Source organism: Heterodontus francisci, chromosome 33 (assembly GCF_036365525.1).
Source record: "Heterodontus francisci isolate sHetFra1 chromosome 33, sHetFra1.hap1, whole genome shotgun sequence".
In the NCBI taxonomy this organism is placed as follows: domain Eukaryota; kingdom Metazoa; phylum Chordata; class Chondrichthyes; order Heterodontiformes; family Heterodontidae; genus Heterodontus; species Heterodontus francisci.
Window position 1 is genome coordinate 13,811,720 of NC_090403.1, and position 19,280 is coordinate 13,830,999.

General features: G+C 43.5%; 1 protein-coding gene across 6 annotated transcripts in view; it reads right to left on the reverse strand.

Moving 5' to 3' along the window:
• Window positions 1-19,280, reverse strand: part of strada (STE20 related adaptor alpha) — a 119,723-nt gene that overhangs the window by 45,629 nt on the left and 54,814 nt on the right. For 3 of the 6 annotated variants that reach the window (XM_068013102.1, XM_068013101.1, XM_068013107.1), the window contains 3 exons: window positions 19,177-19,205; window positions 11,059-11,161; window positions 4,509-4,630 (listed from right to left, as the gene is read on the reverse strand). In XM_068013102.1, the coding sequence (XP_067869203.1) occupies window positions 4,509-4,630; window positions 11,059-11,161; window positions 19,177-19,205 (254 nt within the window). The remainder of the gene's footprint in view (window positions 1-4,508; window positions 4,631-11,058; window positions 11,162-19,176; window positions 19,206-19,280) is intronic. The other 3 variants (XM_068013106.1, XM_068013105.1, XM_068013103.1) reach the window with 1 other exon arrangement.

The window sequence follows — 19,280 nt, forward strand, 5'->3', positions numbered from 1 at the left end:
TGGATTAATCAGGGATAGTCAGCATGGATTTGTTAGGGGAAGGTCACATCTTACTAACTTGATTAAGTTTTTTGAGGAAGTGACAAGGAGGATTGATGAGGGTAGTGCAGTGGATGTGGTTTACATGGATTTTAGTAAGGCATTTGACAAGGTCCCGTGCGGCAGACTGGTCAGTAAAATGAAAGCCCATGGGATACAGGGGAATGTGGAAGGTTGGATCCAGAATTGGCTCAGTGGCAGGAAACAAAGGGTAGTAGTCGATGGATGTTTTTGTGAATGGAAAGCAGTTTCCAGTGGTGTTCCACAGGGCTCAGTGTTGGGTCCCTTGCTGTTTGCGGTATATATTAATGATTTGGACTCAAATGTGGGAGGCATAATTGGGAAATTTGCCAATGACACAAAAATTGGCCGTGTAGTTGATAGTGAGGAGGAAAGCCATGGACTCCAGAATGATATTAATGTTTTGGTTGAGTGGGCAGAAAAGTGGCAAATGGAATTCAATCCAGAGAAGTGTGAGGTATTGCATTTGGGGAGGGCAAATAAAGTGAGGGAATACACAATAAACGGGAGGATATTGAGAGGGTAGAAGAAGTGAGAGACCTTGGAGTGCATGTCCACAGGTGGCAGGACAGGTGGATAGAGTGGTGAAGGCGGCATATGGAATGCTTTCCTTTATTGGCCGAGGTATAGAATACAAAAGCAGGGATGTGTTGCTGAAAATGTATAGAGCATTGGTTAGGTCACAGCTGGAGTATTGCGTGCAGTTCTGGTCACCACATTACAGAAAGGACATAACTGCTCTGGAGAGAGTACAGAGGAGATTTACAAGAATGTTGCCAGGACTTGAATGTTGCCAGAACTTGAAGGTTGCCGCTATGAGGAAAGATTGAATAGGCTAGGGTTGTTTTCCCTGGAACTGAGGAGGCTGATGAGGTGACTTGATTGAGTTGTACGGAATTATGAGGGGCCTAGATAGGAGTGGACAAGAAGGACCTGTTTCCCCTGGCGGGGAGGTCAGTTACCAGGGGACACAGACATAAGGTGTTTGGTAGAAGGATTAGTGGGGACATGACAGGAAACTTTTTCACCCAGAGAGTGGCGGGTGTCTGGAATTAGCTGCCAGGAACAGTGGTGGAGGCAGAAACCCTCAATAGTTTTAAAAGGTAACTGGACATGTACCTGAGGTGCTGTAACCTGCAGGGCCATGGACCAGGTGCTGGAAGGTGGGATTAGTTTGGGCGGATATTTTATTCGGATGGTGCAGACACGATGGGCTGAATGGCCTCCTTGTGTGCTCTACATTTTCTATGGTTCAATGGTTCTAAAAAATCAATTTTTGTAATACACCTCCGTCCCCCATCAGGGGCATGGATTTAAATATAGATGAAGTTGATTCAGCCAGGAATCTCCGACAACCCACCAACAAGCATACTCAAGTAACCAGGCCCCAAGCCGACACGCCCAATCCCGTGCCTGGGGGCAGCCAGGTGAACCTGGCCCCGGGAACTGCAGGGTTAATCTAGCCCAAGGACGGCAGGGTGAATCCGGCACCGGGGACGGCGGCAAAACTCTGGCCCCGGGACAACAGGGCTATTTAGGAACATAGAGTAGGAGTAGGCCATTCAACCCGTCAAGCCTGCTCTGCCATTCAATTAGATCATGGCTGATCATCTACCTCAACACCTCTTTCCCGCACTATCCCATGCCATGTCATTAATATCCAGAAAGCTATCGATTTCTGTCTTGAACATGCTTTATGATGGAACTTCCACAGCCCTCTGGGGTAGAAAAGTCCAAAGATTCACCACCCTCTGAGTGAAGAAATTCCTCCTCATCTCAGTTTTAAATGGCCTATCCGTTATTGTGAGACTGTGTCCCTTGATCTAGGCTCACCAGCTGGGGGAAATTTCCTATTTATATCCACCCTGCCACGCCCTGTAAGTATTTTGAGAGTTTCAATGAGATCACCTCTCATTCCTCGAAACTCTAGAGAATACAGGTCCAGTTTCCTCATAAAACAATCCTGCCATCCCAGGGATTAGTATGATGAACCTCTGCTGCACTCCCTCTATGGCAAGTATATCTTTCCTTAGATAAAAATACCAAAACTGTACACAATACTCCAGGTGCAGTCTCACCAAGGCTCTATACAACTGCAGCAAGACATTTTGACTCCTGTACTCAAAACCCCTTGCAAAGAAGGCCAACATACCATTTGCCTTCCTAATTGCTTGCTATACCTGCATACAAGTTTGCAGTGACTCATGAACAAGTTCACCCAGGGCCCTTTGGACATCAACACTTCCCAATCTCTCACCATTTAAGAAATGATCTATTTCTGCTTGTTCTACCAAAGTGGCTAACTTCACACATATATACATTATATTCCATCTGCCATATTTTTGCCCATTCACTTAGCCTGTCCAAGTCCCCTTGAAGCCTCCTTGCATCCTCCTCACAACTTACATTCCCTCCTAGTTTTGTGTCATCGGCAAACTTGGAAATATTACATTTGGTCCCCACATCCAAATTATTTATATAGATTGTGAACAGCTTGGTATCCAGCACTGGTCCTTGTGGTACCCCACTAGTAAAAGCCTGCCATCCTGAGAATGACCCGTTTATTCCTACACTCTGTTTTCTGTCTGTTAACCAATTCTCATTCCATGCCAATACTCTGATGCTCTCCCTCCTACACCAATTCTCCAGCCACATATTCAATCACTCAACCTTCCTATTCCTATGCTCACTAGCATGTGGGACTGGGATTGCTTTTGAGGTTCTGCTTTTTAATCTCTTCCCTAGCTCCCTAAAATTTACTTTCAGGACCTCATCCCTCTTCCTAACTATTCCGTTGGTACCAATGTGGACCTTGACCTCTGGCTGTTCGCCCTCCCCAGAAAGATACGCTGCAGCTGCTCTGTGACATCCTTGACCCTGGCACCAGGGAGGCAACATACCATCCTGGAGTCACATCTACAGCCACAGAAATGTCTGTCTGCCCCCCTATCAAATCCCCTCTCACTATTACTCTTCCACTTTTCTTCCTCCCCTCCCATGCAGCTGAGCCACCCATGCAGTCATGGACTTGGCTCTGGCTGCACTCCTCTGAGGAACTATCAACCTCACCAGTATCCAAATGGAAAACTGGTTAGTGAGAGAGATTGTCTCAGGGAACTCTTGCACAACATGCCTGGTTCTCTCAGACCACCTGGCAGTCACCCATTTCCTCTCTATCTGCATGCTCCTAACCTGCAGTGTGCCACCTTCCGAAACGTGCCATGCATGTAGTTCTCTGCCTCACGGAAGCACCAGAGTGACTCCAGCCACCGCTCAAGTGCCGAAATCCGCGCTCAAGCTTCTGCAGCTGGTGACATTTCCTGCAGATGTGTCTGTCTAGGGCACATGGTGCGTCCATGACTTCCCACATGCCACAGGATGCACATTCCATGCAGCTAAGCTACCCTGCCATACCTTAAATTTACAAACTATTCATTATAAGTAGAATACATACCAGTTACTCACCAATCGGCTTCGTCCCTGTACCAAAGTAAGAACAAAATACTCGAGGTTGAAAAAGAAAGGAGCACCTCCTTCCCCAATTCCTTCACTCACCAAACTCCTAGCTTCTCACTCTGACCAAGCTGCACTCAGATCCCTGTATTTATACTATCTGAGACTCAGAAGAGTCAGCTCTGCTGCAGCTACATAAACAGTAAATTTCAATTAAATGCTAAATGCAGACAAAACTTAGATTTTTAGAAAAAGAGATTGACCCCTAAGATTCCCTCACTCACCAAAGTCCCAGCTTCTCGCTCAGTCCAAGCTGCACTTCCTAATCTAGCCTAAGGACATACAAACATACAAATTAGGAACAGGAGTAGGCCACTCTGCCCCTCAAGCCTGCTCCGCCATTCAAAAGGATCATGGCTGATCAGATTGTAACCTCAACTCCACATTCCCACCTACCCTCAATAACCTTTCACCCCATTATCAAGAATCTATCTACCTGTGCCTTAAAAATATTTCCACTGCCTTTTGAGGAAGAGAGTTCCAAAGACTCTCAACTCTCAGAAAAAAATTCTCCTCATCTGTCTTAAATGGTCAAGGCAGGAAGGCAGGGTTAATTCGGCCCCGGGATGGCAGGGTGAATCCGGACCAAGGATATCTGTTCCGAAGAAGGGTCACTGACCCGAAACGTTAACTCTGCTTCTCTTTCCACAGATGCTGCCAGACCTGCTGAGTGATTCCAGCATTTCTTGTTTTTGTTCAAGGATATCTGTGTTCTTTGAAGGCACTGCTCTTCATTCAGAATAGAAATGCGTTGCAACCCCTTACTGGCCCAGTGTTATCAATCACATTAAATGAAGTGAGATGGGAACCTTTTAGCATTATGCTAATTGCACTGTTCAAATACTTAGCTGGAAATCTATTAATTTAAATCTAAAACCACAGGGCATGTCACTCCCTCCACTGACTCCCAGCTCCCATACTTTACTAACACTTACCTGTAATAAAGCAAACATCTCATTGGTGCAGTAGTCCAAGTTAATCCTTCGAACAGCCACCTGCTGGCCAGTCCGCTTGTACCTCCCCAATGTCACAGTCATTACGTCATTAAATCCTTTACCTGCGCGAGAAACACAGCGATTTCACTCTGGGGGAAAAGCAGAACTGGGACATGATCAGCTCAATACTCCTGAATTCACATCAACATATACTGAATTCAACACAGCGCTTCATTGAGTTTATACTCATTTGCATATAAGGGGTACGTCCTTTGGTAGATGCTCCATGAGTACACAGTACTTCTGTTGGGGTCTTTTCTTTTCTTTTCTTTATAAATTACAATATACTGTGGCACTCTTGTTTTTTGGCTGACATTGAGTCAGTTGATAGCTCTCTCACCAAATGAGTCAGAAGGTCATGGATTCAAGGCCCATTTTAAGACTTGAATGCATAATCTAGGCTAACACTCCAGTGCAGTGCTGAGAGCGTGCTGCACTGATGGTGGGGCAGCCCTCTCGCCGAGATAATTAAAACACGGCTCTATCTGCCTATTCCAACGGACGTTAACAATTGCACATCACTATTTGAAGAGTTGGGAGCTTTCCTGGTGTCCAAACCAAGATTACTCCTTCAAACCCGGAAATTCAGATTACCGTTGTTTGTGGGATTTCGCTGTGCACAAAATGGCTGCCAAGAAAGCCTATGAAACCAGAAATGCACACCAAAGTAATTCAAGTGTGTGTGAAGTACATGGAGGCACTGCTCGCCGAAACCATCAAATATTTTACAAAAGTTTAAATCTTTCTTTTATTTCTGCAAAACTGTTCCTGTTGGCAGCACAATTACTGAGTTGTTCCCTTTTCAGTTGCGACAGACAGGTGTAGGTAATGAAGAGAGGGTTCCTCAGATTTGCCTGCGCTGCAGGTTGCTCATATTGCTGGATGACTGCTCAGTCCTGAGGCTTTTGCTACTGGTAATGAGGATAATTTAATGCACAAGGATTTTACAGTTCAATTTTATTTTGCAGACTGAATAGTCAGTTATTTTGGTTTGTATTCCAGAGTCAGCTACAGTTATTTGGTCAGAATGATATTACGCAGTCTCACAGGGTCATCATTTTGGAGGTTTATACTTAGCTCCGTTCTGGTGTGTTAGTTAATTTTGTATGCTGCTGCTGGGTTTTATTTCTTATATGCTCTTGGTTTGACTACACATTTCTGTTCTGGATGTACTTCATGTCTGTTTTTCAGTTATTTTGAATTTTTTTGACCCAACAGCTGTCCCAGTGAGATTGGCTATCTAAGGACAGATGCTTGGTTTTGTTTTTATTGTTCAGTTGGGCACAGCCTTTACCCACTGGGCAATCGGAGGAAATATCTTATCACATGAGTTGAAAGCATTGTTTCCCTATTTGAGGAGGTATTTATTGCTGTGACCCCAGACACCAAAGTACAACATGGTATAGATTCACATTGTAATTCCATGTCAATAAACACAAAGTATGTCAGGAAGCTCTCAACTCTAAGTATGGCATGTTGATGGCAAGGATAGCTTTCACAATGGCATGTCCAAAAATAATCACTTCACTGACTGAAGCACTTTGAGGAGTTTCAGTGTGATAAGCTGCCTGATTACCTAACACGTTATTTATTACAATGACCAGGTTGTCTTGCCTTCCAATGGTCTGTCATGTTACCTGTAGTACTTTCAGCAGTTCCTGCTTCTGCACCCTCCCATTCATTCTGGTTTCTCAATCCTGCAAAAATGAGGCTTTTTTTTTAAGTTGTTCATGGATCTGGGTGGCATTGGCAAGGCCAGCATTTATTTCCTATCCTTAAGCATCCTCAAGAAGGCAGTAGTGAGCCGCCAATTGAATTGCTACAGTGGTGTCGGTATAGCCACAGTACTGTTAGGTAGGGAGTTCCAGGATCCTGACCCAACGACAGTGAAGGCAATATAGCTCCACTTCAGGTCACAGACTGGAGTCGTTAACTCTTTTTTTCTCTCTATAGATGCTGCCTGAGCTACTGAGTACTTCCAGCATTTTCTGTTTTTGTGACTTGTGGGATGAGAGAGATTCACAGAGATTTATAAAATGCAGTTTGATATCCATCTAATGTTTTATGTAAAATGAAATTGAATATTTGAAACATGTTTAGGTGGTGAGAGATCCCAGGCCAGTGCAGCGCGCCCAGCGATCCCGGGCCACTCCAGCGTGCCAGATGATGAGCTGGGATTAAAACAGCAAGTGCTGGAAATACTGAGCAGATCAGGCAGCATCTGTGGAGAGAGAGGCAGAGTCAACGTTTCAGATCTGTGACCTTTCATCAGAACTGGGATGAGCTGGGATTTTTACTTTGGCCATCAACAAAAGACTTCAACAACATTCAACACCAATTTCAAGCAGGAGTAATGTCGGGGAGTGAGGAGGAAAGAGTACTTTTTGTTCAAAATACTTACATTTATCAAAGTAAAATATTCGGAGGCACTTTGTTGATTACTGTTAGCAACATAGAGACATAGGAAATAAGACCAGGAGTAGGCCATCGGTCTATCGATCTGCTCCGTCATTCAACTAGATTATGGCTGATCTTCTACCTCAAAGCTATTTTCCCGCACTATTCCCATATCCCTTGATGTCTTTAATATCTAGAAATCTATCAATCTCTTGAACATACTCAATGACTGAGCCTCCACAGCCCTCTGGGGTAGAGAATTCCAAAGATTCACCACCGAGTGAAGAAATCCCTCCTCCTCTTAGACCTAAATGGCCTACCTCTTATTCCAAGTCTATGTCCACTGGCTGCAGACCCTCCAACCAGGAGGAACATCCTTCCTGCATCAACACTGTCGGGACCTGTAAGAATTTTGTATGCTTCAATGAGATCATCTCTCATTCTTCTAAACTTTATAGAATACAGGCCCAGTCTCCTCAACCTCTCTTCAAAGGACAATCCCGCCATCTCAGAGATCAGTCTGGTGAACTTTCGGTGCACTCCCTCTATGGCGAGTATATTCTTCCTTAGATAAGGAGACCAAAACTGCACACAATACTAGAGGTGCAGTCTCACCAAAGCTCTATGCAACTGCTGCAAGACTTCTTTACTCTTATACTCAAATCCTCTTGCAATAAAGCTAACATACCATTGGCCTTCCTAATTGCTTGCTGCACCTGCATGCTAGCTTTCAGTGTTATGAATAAGGACACCCAGGTCCCTTTGGACATCAACACTTCCCAATCTCTTACCATTTAAGAAATAATCTGCCTTTTTGTTTCTCTTACCAAAGGGGATAACTTCACATTTTCCACATTATATTCTATATGCCATGTTCTTGCTCACTCACTAAGCCTGTCTAAATCCCTTGAAGCTTCTTTGCATCCTCCATTGCACATTCCAGTAATAGCTGTAAAACAGGAGGTTGAATGAAGAGAGGAACTTGGTGAAATTACAATCACCAGGGAAGTGGTATTGACCAAACTAATGGAGCTGCGGGCTGACAAGTCCCTGGGTCCTGATGAACTTCATCTAGGGTCTTAAAAGAGGTGGCTAATGAGGTAGCAGATGCAGATTAATTTTTCACAATTCTCTAGATTCTGGAAAGGTTCCATCAGACTGGAAAATATCAGATCTAACCCCGTTATTTAAGAAGGCAGGGAGGCAGAAAACAGGTAACTATGGGCCAGTTAGCTTGACGTCTGTTTGCGAGGAAGGCATTAGAATCGATCATTAAGGAGGCTATAGCTGGGCAATTAAAAAAGCTCAAGGTAATCGGGAACAGTCAGCATGGTTTTGTGAAGGGAAATCATATCTGACCAATTTATTGGAGTTCTTTGAAGGAGTAACATGCACTGTGGATAAAGGGGAGCCCCGTTGACATACTGTACTTGGATTTCCAGAAGGCATTTGACAAGGTGCCACATAAAAGGTTATTACTCAAAGTAGGAGCTCATGGTGTAGGGTGTAATATATTAGCATGGATAGAAGATTGGCTCGCTGGCAGAAAACAAACAGTATGCATAAATGGGTCGTTTTCTGATTGGCAGGATGTGACGGGTGAAGAGCCGCAGGGGTCTTGCTGGGGCCTCAAATTTTTACAATTTATATCAATGATTTAGATGAGGGGAGCAATGGCATGGTAGCTAAATTTGCAGATGACACAAAGATAGGTAGGAAAGTATGTTGTGAAGAGGACATAAGGACTGATATAGATAGGTTGATTGAGTGGGTAAAAATCTGGTAGATGGAGTATAATGTGGGAAAATGTGAAGTTATTCACTTTGGCAGGAAGAATAAAAAAACAGAGTATTTCTTAAACAGAGAACAACTGCAGAATTCTGAGGTGCAGAGGGATCTAGGTGTTCTGGTGCACAAGTCACAAAAAGTTAATATGCAGGTTCAGCAAGTAATAAAGAAGGCTAATGGAATGCTAACACCTATTACGAGAGGAATTGAAAATAAAGAAGGAAAGAGAGATAGAGAAGTTCAGGGAAAGAATTTCAGAGCTTCGAACCTTGGCAACTGAAGCAGGGCTGCCAATGGTGGAGGAATTAAAATTGGGGATGTTCAAGAGGCCAGAAATAGAGTGGGGGGTGGGGGGGGGGGGGGGGGGAGGGTTCTACCACTGGGGGAGATTACAGAAATAGGGAGGGGCATGGCCATGGAGGGATTTGAAAACAACGATGAGAATTTTAAGAATACGGTGTTGCTTAACCAGGAGCCAATGTAGGTCAGCGAGCACAGCGGTGAATGGGACTTAGTGTGAATAAGGATACGGGAAGCAGAGTTTGGGGGGACCTCAAGTTTACGGAGGGTAAAACATGGGAGGCTGGCCAGGAGTGCGTTAGAAAAGTTAAGTCTAGAGGTAACAAGGACATGGATGAAGGTTTCAGCAGCAGATGAGCTGAGGCAGGGGCAGAGTTGGGTGGAAATTTGTACTTATATGGCGCCTTTAATGTAATAAAATGTCCGAAGGTGGAAATAGGCAATCTTAGTGTTGGTGCAGATATGTGGTTGGAAGCTCATCTTGGGGTCAAATATCAAAGTTGCAAATTTTCTGATTCAGTCTCAAGACAGTTGTCAGGGAGAGGGATGGAGTCATGGCTAGGGAACGGAATTGTGGCAGGGACCAAAACAATGGCTTCAGTCTTCCCAATATTTAACTGGAGAAAATTTCTGCTCATTCAATACTGGATGTCGGACAAGCAGTCTGACAGTTAGAGACAGCTGGAGGGGTTGAAAGAGGTGGTGGTGAGGTGGAGCTTATTCGTGACTATCTTATATTTATGGCCCTCAGTTTTAGACTCCCTCACAAATTGAATCATCGTCTCTATATCTACCCTTTAGACTTCCATCAGGATAACCCTCATTTCTAGAGAAAGCTTGCTCAGTTTTTGTTGGAGTACCTTCACCACACAAACTGCACTGGTTCAAGGAAAAGGCCCACCATCACCATCTACTCAGGTCAACTGGGGATGGACAATTGATTTCACAGTTGCCCTGTTGTCTTGCTGTGGAGGATATACATGTTGCTTAATGTTCAGGTCGGTTTCGTCATTGTGATACTCATTGTAACTTTGTGTCCTGTTTCTAATTGCTATCAATAGATTCAGTGCTTCAGTAAGTTAGGTTCCTTTTTACATTTTTTGCATTTATTTCATTTCATCTTACTTTGTTCAGTTTGCTTACCCACTGTTTTTTTCAGGTTGTTTTTCTTCAGGTTTGCACTTGCTGATGTTCTATATTCAGTATATTCACACCTAATCTGTACTAATGCTTTGTCTTTCAAAACACCATTAACATATTGTTTGCCTTTGCTCCGTGACCTTTTGGTCAGCTATGTGGTCTGGTCCAATCTGCACCTTCTCCTTTGTTATCTCTTGCCCAACCCCCACCTCACTTGTTTATAATCTGTGACTTTTCTAATATTTGTCAGTTCCGAAGAAGGGTCACTGACCCGAAACGTTAACTCTGCTTCTCTTTCCACAGATGCTGCCAGACCTGCTGAGTGAATCCAGCATTTCTTGTTTTTGTTTCAGATTTCCAGCATCCGCAGTATTTTGCTTTTATATTAGTAAGTTAGGTGTGTTGGGCAACTTTCAGTGCCATATTTCAATGCTGGGAAGGAAAGGGAGACTTGAGTTTTTCAATTTTCAAGTTCATTTTTTGAATGGTGGAATCCATTTCATCGCTGCCTCACTCAGTCTCACTGTGCTGGGATTTTAGTAATATATTTCATTGTTTGTAATTGCCATGTCAAGCCAAAGTATCAGTTGAACAGCTGATCTTGGAGCACTTGTTGAAAGCGTACACCAATCAGCTTTAAATGTTTGGAGGCCACAGACTTAAACTCTCAAATGGAGCCCCTGTACGCTGTCAATAAGCGAGTCGAAGCCAATCCCATCACCGGGCTGGATTAAAAGCCAAACCGCAGAGCACAAGTCATGTTTTTGAAGGCACGAACATTTGTAAATAGGTTTGTAGTAAAATGACAAGTTGTTAGAAATAGACATACATACACACACACAAACACCACGCACACAATTATTACCTATGGCAGTTAGCAGCTCATAGGAACTACTGTCTGGTGGGAAGTTGCTCGTGGTATCCCAGTTCTGGGGAGGTGTAATATTTTCCGATGGGTGTTCATCTGTCTGAAAGAGGAAAGAAACAAAACATGTCTATTGCAACAGACTGAACAGCTACAGTATGATTAGCAACGAGGCTAGCTGCCAGCAGGAGATTCTTTCCCATATTCCTGCAATTTTTTCTTTTTCAAGTATTCATCAAATTCCCTTTTGAAGGCTACTACTGAATCTGCAGCCATGACCAAATCAGGCAGTGCATTCCAAATCCTAAACACTCATTATGTAAAACAATTTTTCTTCATTTCGCCTCTGGTTCTTTTCACCACAAATCTGTCTCTTCTGGTTATCAACCCTTCAGCCATTGGAAATAGTCCATTTTTATTTACTCTATCCAAACAAAGACCAGCACAGGAACAGGCCATTCGGCCCTCCAGGCCTGCGCTGGTCTTGATGCCTGTCTAAACTAAAACCTTCTGCACTTCTAGGGTCCGTATCCCTCTATTCCCATCCTATTCATGTATTTGTCAAGATGCCTCTTAAACGTCGCTATCATACCTGCTTCCACCACCTCCCCTGGCAGCAAGTTCCAGGCAGTCACCACCCTCGGTGTAAAAAACTTGCCTCGCACATCCCCTCTAAACTTTGCCCTCGCACCTTAAACCTATGTCCCCTAGTAACTGACTCTTCCACCCTGGGAAAAAGCTTCTGACTATCCACTCTGTCCATGCTGCTCATAACTTTGTAAACCTCTATCATGTCGCCTTCCACCTCCGTCGTTCCAGTGAACACAATCCAAGTTTATCCAACCTCTCCTCATAGCTAATGCCCTCCAGACCAGGCAACATCCTGTTAAACCTCTTCTGTACCCTCTCCAAAGCCTACACATCCTTCTGGTAGTGTGGCGACCAGAATTGTACACAATATTCTAAGTGCGGCCTAACTAAGTTTCTGTACAGCTGAAGCATGGCTTGCCAATTTTTATACACTATGCCCCGACCAAAGGCAAGCATGCCACATGCCTTCTGGACTACCTGCGTTGCCACTTTCAGTGATCTGTGGACCTGTACGTCCAGATCACTCTGCCTGTCAATACTCCCAAGGGTTCTGCCATTTACTGTATACTTCCCACCTGCATTAGACCTTCCAAAATGCATTACCTCACATTTGTCCGGATTAAACTCCATCTGCCATTTCTCTGGTAAGTCTCCAACCGATCTATATCCTGCTGTATCCTCTGACAATTCTCATCACTGTCCGCAACTCCACCAACCTTTGTGTCGTCCACAAACTTACTAATCAGACCAGCTACATTTTCCTCCAAATCATTTATATATACTACAAACAGCAAAGGTCCCAGCACTAATCCCTGCGGAACACCACTAGTCACATCCCTCCATTCAGAAAAGCACCCTTCCACTGCTACCCTCTGTCTTTTATGACTGAGCCAGTTCTGTATCCAGCTTGCCAGCTCACCTCTGATCCCATGTGACTTCGCCTTGAGGGACCTTGTCAAAGGTTTTACTTAAGTCTATGTAGCTAACATCCACTGCCCTTCCTTCATCAATCATCTTCGTCACTTCCTCAAAAAACTCAATCAAGTTAGTGAGACACGACCTCCCCTTCACAAAACCATGCTGCCTCTCGCTAATAAGTCCATTTGTTTCCAAATGGGAGTAAATCCTGTCCCAAAGAATCCTCTCCAATAATTTCCCTACCACTGACGTAAGGCTCACCGGCCTATAATTTCCTGGGTTATCCTTGCTACCCTTCTTAAACAAAGGAACAACATTGGCTATTCTCCAGTCCTCTGGGACCTCACCTGTAGCCAATGAGGATACAAAGATTTCTGTCAAGGCCCCAGCAATTTCTTCCATTGCCTCCCTCTGTATTCTGGGGTAGATCCCATCAGTCCCTGGGGACTTATCCACCTAAATGTTTTTCAAGACACCCAACACCTCCTCCTTTTTGATATCGACATGACCCAGACTTATTTACACTCCCTTCCCTAGACTCATCATCCAGCAAGTCCTTCTCTTGGGTGAATACTGATGCAAAGTACTCATTTAGTACCTCGCCCATTTCCTCTGGCTCCACACATAGATTTTCTCCTCTGTCCTCGAGTGGGCCAACCCTTTCCCTGGCTACCCTCTTGCTCTTTATATATGTATAAAAAGCCTTGGGACTCTCCTTAATCCTGTTTGCCAATGACTTCTCATGATTTTAAACAACTCCATCAAATCTCCTCTTAGCCTTCGTTGCTCTAAGGAAAAATAAAATCTTTTCCAGTCTACGCACATAAACTGCAATCCCTCATTCCTGGAACCACTCTAGTAAATCTCTCTTCTGCACCCTTTCCAAAGCCTTCATGTCCTTCCTAAGATGTAGTGCCCAGAATTGAACACAATACTCCAGCTAGTTTTTAAAACACATTTAGCATAACTTCTTGGCTTTTGTACTCTATGTCTCAATTTATAAAGCCAAGGATCCGATATGCTTTATGAACTTTTTTTGTTAATTTTTCCTTCAAAGATTTGTGCACAAACACCTCTGATCTTTCTTTTCACACTCCCTTTAAAATTGTGCCACTTAGCTTGTATTGTCTCTCCTCATTCTTCCTACCAAAATTTATCACTTCACGTGCTAAATTTCATTCTCCATGTTTCACCCATTCCACCACCCTGTATGTGTCATCTTGGAGTCTATTGTTATCTTCCTCACTGTTTACTACACTTCCAAGTTTCATATCATCTGCAAATTGGAAAATTGCGCTCTTTACCCTGAAGTCCAAGTCATTACTGCATATTAAAAACAGCAGCATTCCAAGTACTGAACATTGAGGAACTCCACGATAACTCTATCTTCCTCCAGTTTGAAAAAAAGCCATTCACCACAACTTTGTTTTCCAACCCTTAGCCAATTTTATATCCATGCTATGACTGCCCTTCTTATGCCACGGGCTTCAATTTTGCTCATAATGCCTTTTGAAAGCTCTTATACACAACATTAACATTATTGGGAGGAAGGTCACTGAGATGGACAATACAATTTGATGTGTTTTGGAGACAGAAGAAATCGAAAGTTATGGCAAGAGGTTAGGTAGGTTGATAGCCAAGGAAGTGTTCGGTTTCTTGGACCAAATAGCTATTGCATAGAATCACAGAATTGTTACAGCACAGGAAGAGGCCCTTCAGCCCGTCATGTCTGTGCCAGCTCTCTGCAAGAACTAATCCCACTATCCTGCCTTTCCACGTAGCCCTGAAGATATTTTCTCTTCAGATAATTAACCTATCCCCTTTTGAAAGCCACAATTGAATCTGCCTCCACCACACTCTCAGGTAATGCATTCCAGATCCTAACCACATGCTGTATAGAAAAGGGTTTCCTCCTGTTGCCTTTGGTTCTTTTATCAACCATCTTAAAATCGGTGACCTCTGGTTCGACCCTTCCGCCAATGGGAACAGTTTCTCTCTATCTACTCTGTCCAGACCCCTCATAATTTTGAACACCTCTATCAAATCTCCCCTCAACCTTCTCTTTTCTAAAGAGAACAGGTCTAGCTTCTCCAATCTATCCACGTAACTGAAGTCTAACTGAAGTCCCTCATCCCTGGAAACATTCTTGTAAATCTTTTCTGCATCCTCTCTAAAGCTTTCACATTCTTCCTAAAGTGTGGTGCCCAGAATTAGACACAATACTCCAGTTGAGGCCGAACCAGTGTTCTACAAAGGTTCCTTGCTTTTGTACTCTAATGCCTCTAATTATAAAAGCACAGGATCCCACATGCTTTTTTTTTTTAAAACCACTTTCTCAACCTGCCCTACCACCTTCAATGATTTGTATACATATAACTCCCGGTCTCTCAGTTCCTGCAGTCCCTTTAGAATTGTATCTTTTATTTTATACTGTCTCTCCTCTTCCTGCCAAAATGCATCACTTCACACTTCTCGGTCTTAAATTTCATCTGTCACCATATCTGCCCATTCCACCATCCTATTTGTGTCCTCTTGAAGTCTATCACTATTCTCCTGACAGTTCACAATACTTTCAAGTTTTGTGCCATTTGCTAACTTTGACATTGTGCCCTATACGTCTAAGTCTAGGTCATTAATATAGATCAAGAAAAGCAACAGTGCCAATACTGACCCCTGGGGAAATCCACTGTATACCTTCCACTAATTTCCCATTCCTAAAATACTCCAGTTCTTATAAATCAGTGTTTAATGGTGAAAGTGGATATATTTTTTTAATTCAGCGGATTTTATATTAATAGTGTTCCATCAATAAACACAGCTGCATGAATCCTGCACTATAATTCCATGGGATATTTAACCCATTGTAAAAGCCAGGTTTTGATTCACTGCTGATTAAAATAGAATATGTAACTGAATGTTGAATCCTTGTATTACAAAACAGATTTGAAAAAAAAAAACAGTAATTTTCTCCACAGTGATTAACTTACACCTGATACTACACACCTGCTTTGATGCCTTTACCCTTAGTCACAGGTATAGTAAACACCCAGTTACTTGGCCACCATCTGGAAATTACAGGGGCCTGGCTGCCCACTGTCCATTATTCAGCATAAGCACCTTGTTGAGCTAAACTTCCCATTAAAGAGGACAATATATTTAACGGGCCTCAAACAGTGAGAGTATGTTTAATTGCCAATACAGCAAATCTGTCCCCATCCACTATATTGGCGTCTCTCTTTAGTTTTCAGATGCTAATGGGTCTGATGCGTCTTCTCAGCCACCATTTCAGCCCTGTGTTGAACTGCCATAGGTTTCCAGTCCCTCGAGACAATAATACAGCAGCTTTTATTCAAACCACAAACAGTAAAAAATTTACATCGCGGATGCAAATCTCACTCAGGTAAAGCAGCACACACGGAGATCCTTGAATATATGGACCTTGCAATCAACACCAGGCTTTATACCTGTAAAATCTTTGCTTTTTTATTCATTCATGGGATGTGAACATCGCTGGCTAAGCCAGCATTTATTGCCCATCCCTAATTTCCCTTGAGAGGACAGTGGTGAGCTGCCTTCTTGAACCGCTGCAGTCCTTCGGGCGCAGGTACACCTACACCTACCGTTACAAAGGAATTTCCAGGATTTTGACCCAGTGACACTGAAGGAATGATGATATAGTTCCAAGTCAGGATGGTGTGTGGCTTGGAGGGGAACTTGCAGTTGGTGGCGTTCCCATGCATCTGCTGCCCTTGTCGTTCTAGGTGGTAGAGGTCATAGGTTTGGAAGGTGCTACTGAAGGAGCCTTGTTGAGTTGCTGCAGTGCATCTTGTAAATGGTACACATTGCTGCCACTGTGCGTTGGTGGTGAAGGGAGTGAATATTGAAGATAGTGGATGGGGTGCCAATCAAGTGGGCTGCTTTGTCCTAGATGGTGTCGAGCTTCTTGAGTGTTGTTGGAACTGCACCCATCCAGGCAAGTGGAGACTTGTGTTTTGTAGGTGGTGGACAGGCATTGGGGAGACAGGAAGTGAGTTACTCGCTGTAGAATTCCCGGCCTTAGACCTGCCCTTGTAGCCACAATATGTACGTGGCTGGTCCATTTATGGTCAATGGTGACCCGAGGATGTTGACAGTAGGGGATTTAGTGATGGTAATGCCACTGAACACCAAGAGGAGATGGTTAGATGCTCTCTTGTTTGAGATGGTCATTGTCTGGTACCAATGTTTCTTGCCACTTATCAGTCCAAGCCTGGATGTTGTCCAGGTCTTGCTGCATTTCGACACTGGCTGCTTTAGTATCTGAGGAGTTGCGAATGGTGCTGAACATTGTGCAACATTGTTAAGTACAGGAGCAAAAACACGTCTAATTTCTGGGGTAATAAAAACAAAAAATGCTGGAAATACTCAGCAGGTCTGGCAGCATCTGTGAAGAGAGAAGCAGAGTTAACGTTTCAGGTCAGTGACCTTTCATCAGAACTGGCAAAGGTTTCTGGGGGTTTGCTCTCATTACTGTGTACAGAGGAAGATGTGTGAGCTTAGACAGTAGGCAACCAGGCCCCTGTTCGTTACAGATGGTGGCCAAGTAACTGCGGATGGTTGCTGTACCTGAGCCATAACGAGGAAAAAATGTGATCTCAATCATGATAACATTTAACTCAGGTTCCCAGCTAAGAGTCAGGATTTTCTTGTAGACTGCATGTTTTTTACTCTCATATCTGTACAGTTTAGCAGATCTCCTGAATTTCTATCAGTTTCTGACTATCTGTTTACAGATTATCTCAATAATAAAATACAGCAATTTTTGAGGCAAAGAAAAAACCCAAACACAATATTGGAAATCACTGACCACACCAAGATTGCACTATACAATGAGCCCTAAAGCCATGCAGCAGACACACCACCCAGCATACTGCTGTACACACAAGGGAACACTTGTGTGTCTGAGCATCATCCAGTGATCTCCGGACAGCACCTGGTCAAAGTAGGATGAAGGCAGGATTGGCCTGGGTTGTGATTCCCCTGGAGTTGCACAGCTTCGTGGCACTCCATGTTTACACTTGCACTTGAGTAAGGTTCCTTGGGTTACCCTCACCTGTGCACTCACATCCCAGCAAGTCAGGACAAAATAGAAATTTTAAAAAATAGTTTGGTGGGGTGGGGGGAGAAAGAGAGAAAAAACAACAAGGAGCACACTGTACTGCTATCTACAAACGGTTTCACGCGTCAACAGGAGTCAGAGTTTGAATTAGGTTCACAAATAAAATTTCCTGATCTAAAACGGTCATAAGAATAAAGAGAATACTGGTCTACAACAGATTAGCCACAGAGCAGCACTGAGAGTTTCTACAGAGATGCTCATGGATGGGTTGACGTACCCTCCCAAGTTGCGCGAAATATCAACCCGTGCCTTGGAATGCATTTTTAAAGAGAAACAGTCATATTTTTTGATAGTTATGTTAAAGCTCTACAGCATCAAAGGCCAAATCTTAATTTCATGGACTGTGAAGGTTTTACAATATTGATCAATTTCTCTTCAGCCACATTGAAGTATCCATACCAGCCCTACCCTCACACAGGGCATCATTCTCTGTTGACAGTGCTTCTCTGCTAATGAGCTGGCCATTGGGGATGCATGCCCGAATGTCTGAGACTCATCTGCTGATTTTTGTATTTGTCTTCTGACGCGGCTGACGAGCTGCCACCCAGATCCACCTCCCAAACGGAAGCTCAGTGTCTAGCAATGGGTGCAAACATGTACCTGTTGCTCTGAGCTACCCTTACCAGTGGTGTGAACATAAGGAGATTCTACTGGCCTTACTGATCATTTATTTTGTGATACCTAGAGATAGCTGGGATCCATCACAGAGAATGATGTGCAGCCATGAATCCCAAGCCTTGCAGCTCAAAAGAATGAGAAGTTGCATGCTTTGAGATTTGTATTTTAGAATTTGTTCCAAGTGAAACAAATTGCTCGGAGACTAAGCACAACTACAATTTTAATGTGCAATGGAGAAAGTGAACAAAAAAGATTTACAAGGATGATACCAGAACTGAGAGGTTATACTTATCAGGAAAGACTGAACAAGCTGGGGCTCTTCTCTCTAGAAAATGGAAGGTTGAGGGGTTACCTAATAGAAGTCTTGAAAATTATGAAGGGGTTCGTTAGGGTAGGTGTAGAGAGGATGTTTCCACTTGTGAGGGAGACCAAAACTAAGGGGCCATAAAAATAAGTTAGTCACTAATAATTCCAATAAGGAATTCAGAAGAAACTTCTTTGCTCGGAGTGGTGAGAATGTGGAATTCGCTACCACAGTGGTTGAGACGAATCGCATAGATGCATTTAAGGGGAGGCTAGATAAACATGAGGGAGAAAAGAATAGAAGGATATCTTTCTAACACTGTACAGTAGAGAAAGGAACAAAAAGAAACTAGCTTTTTAAATACAAGACCACAAAATAAAATTCTCTTCAGCAATGTATGGACGTGCAGGAGGGCAAACTTCACAGATGTGCAGTTACAGTGATGCTGACAGCAACACAAGTCACACACCACATTACACAAGAACTCACATGCAACCAATACTGCAACCTTTTGGTGTTCAGTACTCACCTTCCTGTGATATTCTGCCTGAGATCGCTCTGAAGTAAAGAAACTAAAAGTTGACTTTCAGTTGTGGGAAAAAACAGTTGGCAAACATGACTACAACTGACACC